This window comes from Lithobates pipiens, unplaced genomic scaffold (genome assembly GCF_037356315.1).
Source record: "Lithobates pipiens isolate NorthernLeopardFrog02 unplaced genomic scaffold, aLitPip1_a1.2 Scaffold_18, whole genome shotgun sequence".
Classification (NCBI taxonomy): domain Eukaryota; kingdom Metazoa; phylum Chordata; class Amphibia; order Anura; family Ranidae; genus Lithobates; species Lithobates pipiens.
Window position 1 is genome coordinate 499,342,759 of NW_027507758.1, and position 13,280 is coordinate 499,356,038.

General features: G+C 45.0%; 1 protein-coding gene across 1 annotated transcript in view; it reads left to right on the forward strand.

The window, feature by feature from the left end:
- RAB6B (RAB6B, member RAS oncogene family) overlaps window positions 1–13,280 on the forward strand; it is a 105,586-nt gene that overhangs the window by 81,321 nt on the left and 10,985 nt on the right. The window contains exon 5 of the mRNA XM_077488657.1: window positions 2,674–2,785. Coding sequence (XP_077344783.1) covers window positions 2,674–2,785 — 112 coding nt within the window. The remainder of the gene's footprint in view (window positions 1–2,673; window positions 2,786–13,280) is intronic.

Genomic DNA, 13,280 nt, shown 5'->3' on the forward strand with positions numbered 1-13,280 from the left:
CTGCTGTCTACCAAGAGATCCTGAAGGAGAATGTCCGACCATCTGTTCGTGTACTCAAGCTGAAACGAACTTGGGTTCTGCAGCAGGACAATGATCCTAAACACACCAGCAAGTCCACCACCGAATGGCTGAAGAAAAACAAAATGAAGACTTTGGAGTGGCCTAGCCAAAGTCCTGACCTGAATCCTATTGAGATGTTGTGGTATGACCTTAAAAAGGCCGTTCATGCACGTTATCGCAAACGCTTGGTTGCAGTTGTTGCTGCTAAGGGTGGCCCAACCAATTATTAGGTTTAGGGGGCAATCACTTTTTCACACAGGGCCATGATGGTTTGGATTTTTTTTTCACCTTTTAATAATAAACACCTTCATTTACAAATTGCATTTTGTGTTTACTTGTGTTGTCCTTGACTATTGTTTAAATTGGTTTGATGTTCCGAAACACTTAAGTGTGACAAACATGCAAAGGAACAGGAAATGAGGAGGGGGGCAAACACTTTTTCACACAACTGTATGTATTACAAATTCACATTTCACACATCTTTACACAGCACTTTCAGCAATTAAAATATCGGCTAATCACCTCCTCTCCGCTTTCCGGACATACAAGACACCGGAAGTAATGTCACTGGATATGGTCACATGTAAAAGTTTATAGGTGTATACAAAGGACAGTGGATGGATATTTCTACTGCTCACTTATGATATTCTGTTGGTTTTTCACATATGATAAAAGGTTTGAATGAGCCCACCATTTATTTACAAAAGTTATTTTATATCTTAATGTGAGGTCACTAAATAATGGTCGCAGCTGTTCACAATAAGGTATAGGTTGAAGTCTCTATTCACGCACATAGCAGCGCACAAGTACTTTAAACACAGCTGATTTCTAAAGCTTTTCTAAGAGTTCAGAAAAAAGGGGGTGGAGAGCTGAAGTTACAATCTGTAGAGCTCAGTGAGGAGAGCTCTGAGAGCTGATTGAAGGGACCCCCCCTTCACACAGCACACAGGAACAGAGCTGATGCTGTCAATTTGCTGGAACTCCTTCACTTGTCACCCTTTTTCTCTTGATGCCAGGAAAACTTTTTAGAAGTGATTTATGCTGATAGCAGAGGAACAAATCGGCAGACAAAATTGACACTTCGTACTTTTAATTGAGACAAGTACACACAATAGAGGAATATGCTTTGTTCAAATTTCATGTCTGATCTTTAACCTAACCCTTAAAATTAATCCTTAACATTTTATCTAGCCATAATCTAAAAATATGAATTTAACAAACATAATCCCGATATTAAACATTACTTCCAACCAAAACTTTTTTCTACTTTTGGATAGAGCATGGAAGAGATGGGCAGCAAAAAAGCTGTTCTGAGTCTCCAATAGGGGGAAATACCTTTGCTTCCTTGAACGGGGTGTCCCTGGGGCAGAAAGTGATGGGAAATATCTTGAGTGGGGGCAGACTGCAACTAAAACTGTTTTTATAGTATAATGGTGAAATATTACAACCTCAGGGTTTTTGTTTGAAGGTCTGTGTCTGCCCCTAGAAGCACTTGTTCTCCCTTATGCAGGCCATACATTATACAATTTTCTTTTTCAGTTTTCCTTTAGATTTACAAAACCCATATAATATGAGGTCAAACCTAAACACTTTCAATTTGTATTCAATCAGACAGGCCCTTGCATTACATAATTGAAGGTAAATCTAAAGGAAATGGAACAAGAAAACTGTAAATGTATGGCCAGCTTTAGTTCCACTAAAAACAAGAAGTGAGGGGAAATCTCCCGAATAGGGTCACAGAAAAAAACCCTGTTAAAAATTCTAATTCTCCCCTACTCTATCCAACACGACTAAATGTTAGGTGGAATCTGGTTTAACTTTAACTCTTGACCCTAACTATAAACGTATCCCTCTCAAATGCATACTTACTTTATCATCTCCAAAAGTATTTTGCACTGAAATTATCCAATTCTACTGCATAAAAAAGCAGCACTTCGGTCATGGATCCCAGGGCACCTCCTAAGGGGTACAGGGACTGGAAAGGATGGACAATTGGTAAGGCATCACCATTCATCGCTCTTATAAGGAAATTGACTAGCATGCTGGTCAATCATAGCAAACACTTCCAAAGTTCTACATTCTGAACATGTAAGGTTGTAACCAAAAAACAACACACACACATTGCAGTATTTAAGCTTTTAAGTATTTAAGTATTTAAGCTTCCACCACCAGCAAATCACAGGTCTGTGAAGAACCTTGCTCTTGAAACCTCGCTCTTGAAACCTCTAGTAAATACACTCTATGCTACAGCTTTCGTTTGCCTGCTCAGCCCAAGAATGCCCACTCTTCCAGACAGACATGTGTTCATCAGGGCATTTGAAAATGTTGATAATCCTCCAAAAAGCCCGTCCACTGCTTGCATCAGAGCTAAGGACTCTTGGGAGGTGTACTGCGGCAGGGTGCTGCGATGTTTTCAGGAGGTACCATCTATGATCTTCCTGCATTGCATAGAAAAGCACAAAGACTCAGTGATGACGTCACTAGTTCTAAAATAAGATGTGAAATTAAAAATAGAAAGCTTTAGTTAATGATTTCATTTTGATGAAGGAAAGGAACCAGAGAAGATTAAATATACAGTAAGCTGATTAAACTTCAGCTTTATTCATTTTACAGATCTGAATTCCTTCCATCAAACATCCAAATGGATTGACGATGTGAGAACAGAAAGAGGAAGTGATGTCATAATAATGCTTGTTGGAAACAAAACAGATCTGGCAGATAAAAGGTAAGAACAAACTGCTTGTTCGTTATTTTCTCTTATATCTCTTCTTTATATTATCAAAGGATTATGGGTAGAAGTAGCAGTATTTTCACCTTGTAGTCTGCACTCATTGTTGGAGTTTCCACCATATGATTACTTTATATATTTATCTTCCCACAGAAAATCTATAACCCCTAGTCAATGTTTATTTTTGTTTTTTTGTTTTTTTTTGGAATTGACAATTTTTATTGTCAATTTTCTTTTATAATCAAGAGGGGCTTGGTGTACTCCAGTCAAAACTGAAAGCTAAGCCATGACGTGATCTACTCTCCAGTATTCCTTTCTAGGTTCCTTATTGTTATGCTGACTTCTCTCATCAAACATCCCTGTGACTGCCTGATTCGATATGCAGTATATAATTTTCTATTTTTTCCTTCAGTAAGAAATGTACAAGGACATAAGGTAAATTTCAACCTGATGTTGTCACCCTAGAACCAGGCCTCTATAAGTTCAAAGCTTTCACAGTTTTGCAATATCATCACTTCACCATATCCTTTCATTGTATCTGAAAACTGCTGTCTAAGGCCAAAGTAATGATAGTTTGGTCTATTGACCCATGTAACGCAGCAAACATTAGAATACCTCATGGGTTCAGAAATCAAATGTAATAAATCAATAAATATTGATATTGAATGTCTCTGCTATGAAAGACAAATGATTGTTTCTCTGAAGGTGCTGATGGGAAGGTTTTATTTTCCTGGAAAGTATTTAAGCCAAAGGATGCATCTGCTGTATCTCCACTAGAGAGTGTCATCTGCGTGCCCCCTGCAAATCTTTATAACTGGCTTGTAGGAGGAATTGTCTATTTAGCTGTTTGTTCAGGACTGACTATTGACATGCTATAGCATTATGTACAGTATCTCACAAAAGTGAGTACACCCCTCACATTTTTGGAAATATTTTAATATATCTTTTCATGTGACAACAGTGAAGAAATGACACTTTACTACAATGTAAAGTAGTGAGTGTACAGCTTGTATAACAGTGTAAATTTGTTATCCCCTCAAAATAACTCAACACACAGCCATTAATGTCTAAATCGCTGGCAACGAAAGTGAGTACACCCCTAAGTGAAAATGTCCAAATTGGGCTCAATTAGCCATTTTCCTTTCCCGGTGTCACATGACTCGTTAGTGTTACAAGTTCTCAGGTGTGAATGGGGAGCAGGTGTGTTAAATTTGGTGTTATCACTCTAACTCTCTCATACTGGTCACTGGAAGTTCACCATGACACCTCATGGCAAAGAACTCTCTGAGGATCGGAAAAAAATAATTGTTGCTCTACATAAAGATGGACTAGGCTATAAGACCAGGGCTAAGACCCTGAAACTGAGCTGCAGCATGGTGGCCAAGACCATACAGTGGTTTAACAGGACAGGTTCAACTCAGAACAGGCCTCGCCATGGTCAACCAAAGAAGTTGAGTGCACGTGCTCGGCATCCTATCCAGAGGTTGTTTTTGGGAAATAGACATATGAGTGCTGCCAGAATTGCTCCAGAGGTTCAAGGGGTGGGGGTCAGCCTGTCAGTGCTCAGACCATACGCCGCACACCGCATCAAATTGGTCTGCATGGCTGTCATCCCAGAAGGATGCCTCTTCTAAAGATGATGAACAAGTAAACTTGCAAACAGTTTGCTGAAGACAAGCAGACTAAGGGCATGGATTACTGGAACCATGTCCTGTGGTCTGATGAGACCAAGATTAACTTATTTGGTTCAGATGATGTCAAGCAAGTTTGGTGGGAACCAGGTGAGGAGTACAAAGACAAGTGTGTCTTGCCTAAAGTCAAGCATGGTGCTGGGAGTGTCATGGTCTGGGGCTGCATGAGTGCTGCCAGCACGGGGGAGCTACAGTTCATTGTGGGAACCATGAATGCCAACATGTAATGTGACATACTGACGCAGAGCATGATCCCCTCCCTTCAGAGACTGGGCAGCAGGGCAGTATTCCAACATAACAACTCCAAACACTCCTCCAAGGTGACCACTACCTTGCTAAAGAGGCTAAAGGTAAAGGTGATGGACTGGCCAAGCATTTCTCCAGACCAAAGCCCTATTGTGCATCTGTGGGACATTCTCAAACAAAAGGGGGAGGAGCGCAAGGTGAAGCTCTGGTGAACTCCATGCCCAAGAGGGTTAAAGCATACATACCAATTGTGTATGTAACTATGTATAAGGCAGTGCTGGAAAATAATGGTGTCCACACAAAATATACAGTCACTAATTTACATTGTAGCAAAGTGTAATTTCTTCAGTGTTGTCACATGTATAGGTATAATAAAATATTTACAAAAATGTGAGGGGTGTACTCACTTTTGTGAGATACTGTATGTATTATGGTAAACTGGGGGGGGGGGACCATAAGCAATCTTAAGCTGGCCATAGATGGATCAAAATTAGACCAATCAAGCAGAGTGAAGCATGATGTAGGTTCCCCTCCTGTTAGGCAAACACTCGAATTTGCGGGTCGCTTGGCTGGATGTTCGCCCGCTGAGCGCCCCACAATGCACTGTGCACTTCACTCTGCATTCACACTCAGCCCCACTTATTCACGGTGCATTCTAGGGCCCTAATTGGATGAAGCCTTGCACCTGACCGCTGGTCAGGTGCATGGCTTTGCCAATTAGGGTTTCAGAGCGTTGTCAGAGCCCTGAGTAGACAAAGTGATGACTGTCTCCAATCACAGATCAGTGCTCATAGTCCCACCCCACACTATAAAAGGTTCCTTCCCACAGAAAGCTTTTGCATTGTGCTGGATAGGGATGAGTCGAACACCCCCCTGGTTCGGTTCGCACCAGAACTTTCGAACGGACCGAAAATTTGTGCGAACTTTAGAACCCCATTGAAGTCTATGGGACTCGAACGTTCAAAATAAAAAGTGCTAATTTTAATGGCTAATATACAAGATACTGTCCTAAAAAGGGTTTGGGGACCTGGCTCCTGCCACAGGGGGTCTTTGGGAGCACTGATTTTAATGACGATTAAAGTGAAAGGGGCTAAAAAATTGGGCCTTAGGCACTGGTGCTGGTGTCACGACACTGCAACCTCTCCTATATACTCTAGTTGTAGTGCAGGAATGAGCCCTGCTGCAAAGCGTTGCATCAAAAATTGTAATTAAACGCTCCTATTAAACAGGGGCTGAAAAATTGGGCCTTAGGCACTGGTGCTGGTGCCACGACACGGCAACCTCTCCCATAAACTCTAGTTGTAGTGCAGGAATGAGACCTGCTGCAAAGCATTGCATCAAAAATTTTAAATAAACGCCCCTGTTAAACAAGGGCTTAAAAATTGGGCTGGTGGCATAACCCAGAACCAAAAATGTTCTTCCAAGATATCAGCGGAGGAGGAAGAGGATAGACAATCAACACAACAGGACAGTCACTCAGCATCAGCATAGGCAGTCTTGAAGGGATGTGATATTTCAAAAAAATATTATTCGGGTACATCAGCTTCAGGTGCTTGGTAGCTGTGGGTGATCCAAAACTGATTCATCTTTATGAAGGTCAGTCGATCAACCGAGTCGGTGGAGAGGCGCACCCTGTGATTGGTAACAAAGCCACCAGCAGCACTGAAGGTGCGTTCCGAAAGAATGCTGGATGCAGGACAGGCCAGTAGCTCAATTGCATACTGTGCAAGCTCTGGCCAGTGATCCATCCTCAAGACCCAGTAAGCTAGAGGATTTTCGGTGGGAAAAGTGTCCAAGTCTGACGTTGCCCCTAGGTATTCCTGCACCATTTAAAAATCAGACGCTGGCGATGGTTGATGGAACCGATCATACCTTGGGGCTGCGGACTAAAAAATTGTCTGAACGCATCGGTCAGACGGCCACCTTCTCCACCACTCCTTCTGACCGATGCCTCGGCAACACGTTGTCCAGGACCAGGAGTTTGTAACCTCCCAGTCTCTGGGAAAGCGTTGCACAGACCTTTCTGCAAGGCCTCCCGGAGATGTCTCATCCTCTGCTCCCTCTGCGACGGTATGATAAGGTCGGCAACCTTACCCTTGTACCGTGGATCAAGGAGAGTGGCCAGCCAGTAATGGTCCCTCTCCTTGATCCAAAGAATAGGAGGATCCTTCCGCAGGCTTTGCAGGATCAGGGAGGCCATGCAGCATAGGTTAGCTGAGGCATTCTGTCCGGAGTCCTCTGGGTCACTAAGGACAACATGATCCGCAGCTACCTCCTCCCAGCCACATACAAGTCCATGGGTTTCTTGGGACTGTAAATCATCCCTACAAGACTGATGCTGCTGATGCTGAGTGCCAGCCTCCACCTCCATGCTGACACAATCATCCTCCTCCTCTTCCTGTGCGATGGGTGGGACAGCAGGAACACTGTCTGGATAAAGCGGCCCTTGAGAGGCAAGGAAGTCCTCCTCTTCCTGCCTCTGTTCTTCCTCAAGTGCCCTGTCCATTATTCCATGCAGCGCATGCTCCAACAGGTGGACAAGAGTTACAGTGTCACTGATGCATGCACTGTCACTGCTCACCATCCTTGTGGCCTCCTCAAACAGTGACAGGACAGTGCATGCATCCCTGATCATGCCCCACTGGCGCGGTGAGAAAAAACCAAGCTCCCCTGACCCTGTCCTGGTGCCGTAGTCGCACAGGTACTCATTGATGGCCCTCTGCTGCATGTGCAGCCGCTGCAGCATGACCAACGGTAAGTTCCACCTGGTGGGCATGTCACATATAAGGCGGTTCTTGGGCAGGTTCAACTCCTTTTGGAGCTCAGCCAGCTGAGCACAGGCATTAAATGATCGGCAGAAATGCACACAGACTTTCCTGGCCTGCTTCAGGACATCCTGTAAGCCCGGGTACCTACCCAAGAACCACTGCACCACCAGGTTAAGGACATGAGCCACACAGGGCACATGGGTCAGTTGTCCCTGTCAGAGGGCGGAGAGGAGGTTAGTGCCATTGTCACAAACCACCATTCCTGACTTAAGCTGGCGTGGCGTCAACCACTTCTCGGCCTGCCCCTGCAGAGCTGACAAAATATGTGCCCCAGTGTAGTTCCTGTCCCCCAAACAAACCAGTGCAAGCACGGCATGGCATCGTTTTGCCTGCGTACTTGCGTAGCCTTTTGAACGCCTAAGGAGCACCACTGGTTCTGAGGACAAAGCACTGGAAGAGGCCATGGAGGAAGAAGCAGAGGAGGGGGTGGAGGAGAGAGGTGTGTCACAACCAGTAGTAGCATTTTGGAGGTGTGGTGGCAGAACAACCTCCAACACTACTGCACCTTGTCCTGCATCCTTCCCAGCTGCCAGAAGAGTGACCCAATGGGCCGTAAAAGACAGGTAACGTCCCTGTCCATGCCTGCTGGACCATGAGTCAGCGGTAATATGCACCTTACCACTGACCGCCCCATCCAGCGAGGCAAGGACATTGCCTTCCACATGCCAGTAGAGAGCCGGAATCACCTTCCATGAGAAAAAGTGGCGTTTGGGGACCTGCCACTGAGGAAACGCACATTGTACAAACTCACGGAAGGGGGCCGAGTCTACCAACTGAAAAGGCAGCAGTTGAAGGGCTAGCAATTTAGCCAAGCTAGCATTCAACCGCTGGGCATGTGGATGACTGGGAGTGAACTTCTTCTTTCGACGGTCCAGCAGCTGGGGCAGGGAAATTTGCCTGCTATAATCGGACGTGGGTGTACTGCTAGCAGAGTGCCTGCAAGCACTTGGCTGTGACACACCTAATTCTACACCTTCATTCCTCTCAGAGCAGGTTTCAAAGAGGACTGAATGTCTAGTGGGGTTGGAGATCCCAGCTGATGAGGGGCAAGGAGAGGTCCGCTTTGTTCTTTGGTGTGGGTCTTTGAGGTACGCTTGCCAACGAGCTGCATGGCAGGTCAACATATGTCTGGTCAAGCATGTGGTGCCCAAGCGGCTGATGTTTTGGCCACACGAGATACGCTTGAGACATATGTTGCAAATACAGTAGCAGTGGTGCGATCTGATGCACTCGTCTCAAAAAAGGCCCACACCAAAGAACTTTTAGAATAACGGGCAGAGGCAGTGCCTGCACAGGCGGAGCTCTGCGGTGTGATTCAGTCGGTGTGCTGCCCGTAAGCTGGCCCCTGGAGGGCATCCTGCCTCATTGGACATGTGCCTCCTCTCCTCTCTCCTACCAGGCACCCATGTGGAGTTAGTGCCCTCATCATCCCCTCCCTCTTCATCGCTGGAGCAAACCTGGCAGTATGCTGCAGCTTGTGGAACATGACTGCCAGATTGCCCTCCTTCTTGAGCATCCCCTCTCTCTGCGCTAATGCTACTGCCTTCCTCTAGCTGAGTATCATCATCAGAGCCTATAAAACACTGGGCATCCTCCTGGAGCATGTACCCAACACTGTGCTCAAAGAGTTTAGGGGACTCCTCAGGAGGACGTGGTGGATCTAGGGAAGGAGTCACTGATGATGACATTGAGACGAGGGAAGACGAGGGAAGACGATGCGTTGGCAGCTGCTTTGCTAGTACCCTGAGCCTGGGTGAGAGAGGATGAGGAGGATGAAGAGGGCTTGGTCATCCACACACTAAGTCTTCGGCATGATGCGGCTCAACACGTCCAGCTGCCGAAAATAAGGACAAGCATGTCCCATGGCCATGTGCTGATGATGACGATGCACCGCGTCCACGACCAGCACTGTTGTCTCCAGACACAGAGCCTGCTTGCCCTCTTTTATCGGCTCGTGCCTGTCTGCCTCTCCTTGTTGGCCTTCCAGACATGGTAATGGCCTGAAGGGAGATGGGAAAACCAGCAATTGGGTAGTGTATATTGTGCTGGAGGCACACAACACCCACTAACTCCTGCAGATGCCTTTATTATAGAACAGGAATTAAAGGGTAGATACTGGTGTATACTGTGCTGTGCTGGAGGCACACAACACCAACTAACTCCTGCAGATGGCAGATGGCTCAATTAGAGAAGAGCTATATAGGTGGATAATGGTGTATACTGCGATCAGGGCACACAGACAACACCCACAATCTCCTACAGCTGACTGAAAGCTCAATTACAGAAGAGCAATATAGCTAGCTATATAGGTGGATATAATGGTGTATACTGTGGTCAGGGCATGCAGACAACACCCACAATCTCCTACAACTGACTGAAAGCTCTATTACAGAAGAGCAATATAGCTAGCTATATAGGTGGATAAAATGGTGTATACTGCGGTCAGGGCACGCAGACAACACCCACAAACTCCTGCAGATTGCTAAAAGCTCAATTACAGAAGAGCAAGAACGCTAAATCAGCCGATAACGAACAGTGTATACTGTGTTGAAGGTACATAGAGAACACCCACTAACTCCTACAGACGCCAACACACTACACAAGGCCGCCGCGCTGGCGGCCTTATATAGTGTGGGGCGTGTACTACACAACCTGAGCTATGATTGGCCACAGGCATCCTGCCTGTGGCCAATCATGGCTCTCCTCGCTGCCGGCGCTGTGATTGGCCAAGCATTCGGGGTCACAGTGCATGCTTGGCCAATCATGAGCCAGCAATGCACTGCGATGGCGCAGTGCATTGTGGGCCGTGAGCGCCACACGAATTTGGCGCGAACGCCCCATAAAGTTCGGTATTTGCCGAATGTGCGAACAGCCGATGTTCGAGTTGAACGTATGTTCGTCTCGAACATCAAGTTCATCCCTAGTGCTGGAGTGGAGATAGATAGTTCAGGGCTCAGTTTGCTACTAGCGAATGTGTTCACTTATTGTGACTCTGAGTGTAGAGTGTTATTGTAGTGTTAGTATAGTGTGTGAGTATAGTGTAGTGTGTTAGTGTAGTACAGTGTTTAACACAGCATTACATAACATTTAGTGCTGTATACCCCTTTTTTTTTTTTTGGTTGCTGTGTGTTTTTTTTTTTGTATCCTGCCTGCTTCCCTTTTTTAAATTGTCAGCCACGGCTTTTCTGACTGTGACGCTGGTGTTCCCCCTTTTTTATTTTTTAGAATTTTTACATTTCTGTCAGCTTCAGTCCTCAATTTAAATTTGGGTAATAAGCCCCCCCCCCCCCATCATTTCTAGAAGGCCAACAAGGAGAGGCAGACATTCCCATGGCACTGAGGGGGCCAGCAGTGCCTGTGTCCACAGGCAAAGGTGGATGTGTTACCTCCTCAGGCAGGGCACATTTCTCTCTGTTTATTGAAGTTGCCCATATTATCCAGCCACAGCATGCAGAGGAGGTGGTGGACTGGCTTACTAAATCATCCTCTATGACCTAAGCTGGCACTAGTGCACTACATTCCAGCTTGTCCAAATTCAGAAAGCTCGCAGGGAAAATCAATTTAAATGTATTTTTTCTTTATAAATGTCAGTTATGCTGCAGCAAATTCTATACATGGTATAGATGTGCCACTTTACATGCAGAATGGGGGACCACCCCAGGTACTATATTTAAAGGAATTTTTCTTTTTTTTTTTATTCCATCATTAAAATCACTGCTCCTTTAAAAACAATCTTTTGCATTGTTACTTGTCCCCTAAAACAGTAGGCGGGCCCCTATACCCCTTTTATGGGCAATACCTTGCATGTAAGCCTTCAAAATGGGGATTTTGATTTCTAAAGTTCGGTCCCTCAGACTTCAATTGGGTTTGTTGCCTGGGTTCGAACTTTTGCAATGTTCGAGAGTTCTGGTGCAAACCGAACCAGGGGGTGTCTCTAGTCAAGACCAATGATGTCCTCAATGCTGAGAAATACAGGCAGATACTTATCCATCATGCCATACCATCAGGGAGGCATGTGATTGGTCCCAAATGTATTTTAAACATACAACCAATATCATTAAGAACTATCTTCAGTGTAAAGAAGAACATGGAGTCATGGAAGTGATGGTTTGGCCTCTGCAGAGCCCTGACCTGAACATAATCAAATCTGTCTGGGATTACATGAAGAGATAGAAGGATTTGGGCAGTTTATATCCACAGAAGATCTGTGGTTGGTTCTCCAAGATGAACAACCTGCCTGTCGTCGAGGTCCTTCAAAAACAAAGTGCAAGTTTTCCATAGAAGAATTGATGCTGTTTTAAAGGCAAAGGGTGGTCACACCAAATATTGATTTTGATTTCTCTTCTGTCCTTTTACTTTTCATTTTGTTAATTGCTAAAAATAAACTATTAACACTTCTATTTCTGAAAGCATTCTTAATTTGTAGTATTTTACCTGCCTAAAACCTTTGCACAGTAGTGTTTGTGTGATGCGAAATCCCTTGAGACATACAATGGATTCAATTAGAGAATGGGATTTTAAGGCATGCCAACTGAGATACACCGTATTAGTTAGAAACCATATCAATTTTGTTGTTCACATTAAAAGATTTATAGGCATATAACAGTATAATACTATGGTCACTCAGCGGGTCCCCAGTGGATGGTGGTGTGTAGATGTTGACACGGGAGGAGAGGAACAACCGGCCGGACATCTGTCTCGTCGTCTTGGAACCATCATGGAATGCACTCGGAGTGACGTCAGAACATGGAGATAACGTTTCAGAGCATCCGCTTCTTCATCAGATCTAAATGGCTATTGATCTCTAGATGACGAGACGGCTATCCGGCCGGTTGTTCCTCCCCTCTCGTGTCAACATCTGCACACCACCTTCCACCGGAGAGCCGCTGAGTGACCACAGTATTATACTGTTATATGCCTATTGATCTTTATAAAAGTGTGAGTAGCCATTTAGCTGATTTTAATTAAATATACCATTTGTTGCATCTTCTGCTGCACTTAGTTTTTGGTGCACCTCGCTTTTCTTCTGTAGAAAAACTACAACCTATCCTGTGAAGGACACCTTTTTTATGGGCATCCATGTGCTGAATATTTGAGTAAACCAGAAAACAAAAGGGCCCATGATTCAGTGCAAGTTGTAAATCTTGTAGTTAGCAATATATAATGCTCACTTAGTAGCTGTTTTTCTAATGGTAGGTATAAAGGAAAATACTTTCATTTGTTGTGTTTCGGGACTTATCAGTAGCCATTAATTCAGGTAACAGAACTAGTGATGGACGAACTTCCGACGGGACGTTTCGCGAATGCGGCCAAAAGTTTGCGAACCTCAAAGTTCGGGGCAGACCCCATGGACTTTAATGGCAGGCGAACCTTAAAAACCTACAGGTCATATTTTCAGCCACAAAATACTTACTAGCTGTGCACACATAGTCCCACAACATGGACACTGACATAACAAAAGTATTAAGTGAATATGGGATCAACAACCACAAGCATTTTTTTTTTATCTGTGAAATTTTGACAATTCAGGAGCGAATGAAGGCTATGGAGGAGAGGCAAGGTCAGGGCAGGCTATGAAGGGGGTACAGGAGATGATCAGTGCCACAGTCAGGGCAGCGCAGTCCTGTGCCAGTTTCCCAGTGTGCCAACCTGTGCTTGAGCCCCTCCCTCTGTCCGGCCCTTACCTCCACCTATGCAGGGCTCCACTGCGGTGGCCCGGAGGTGCCA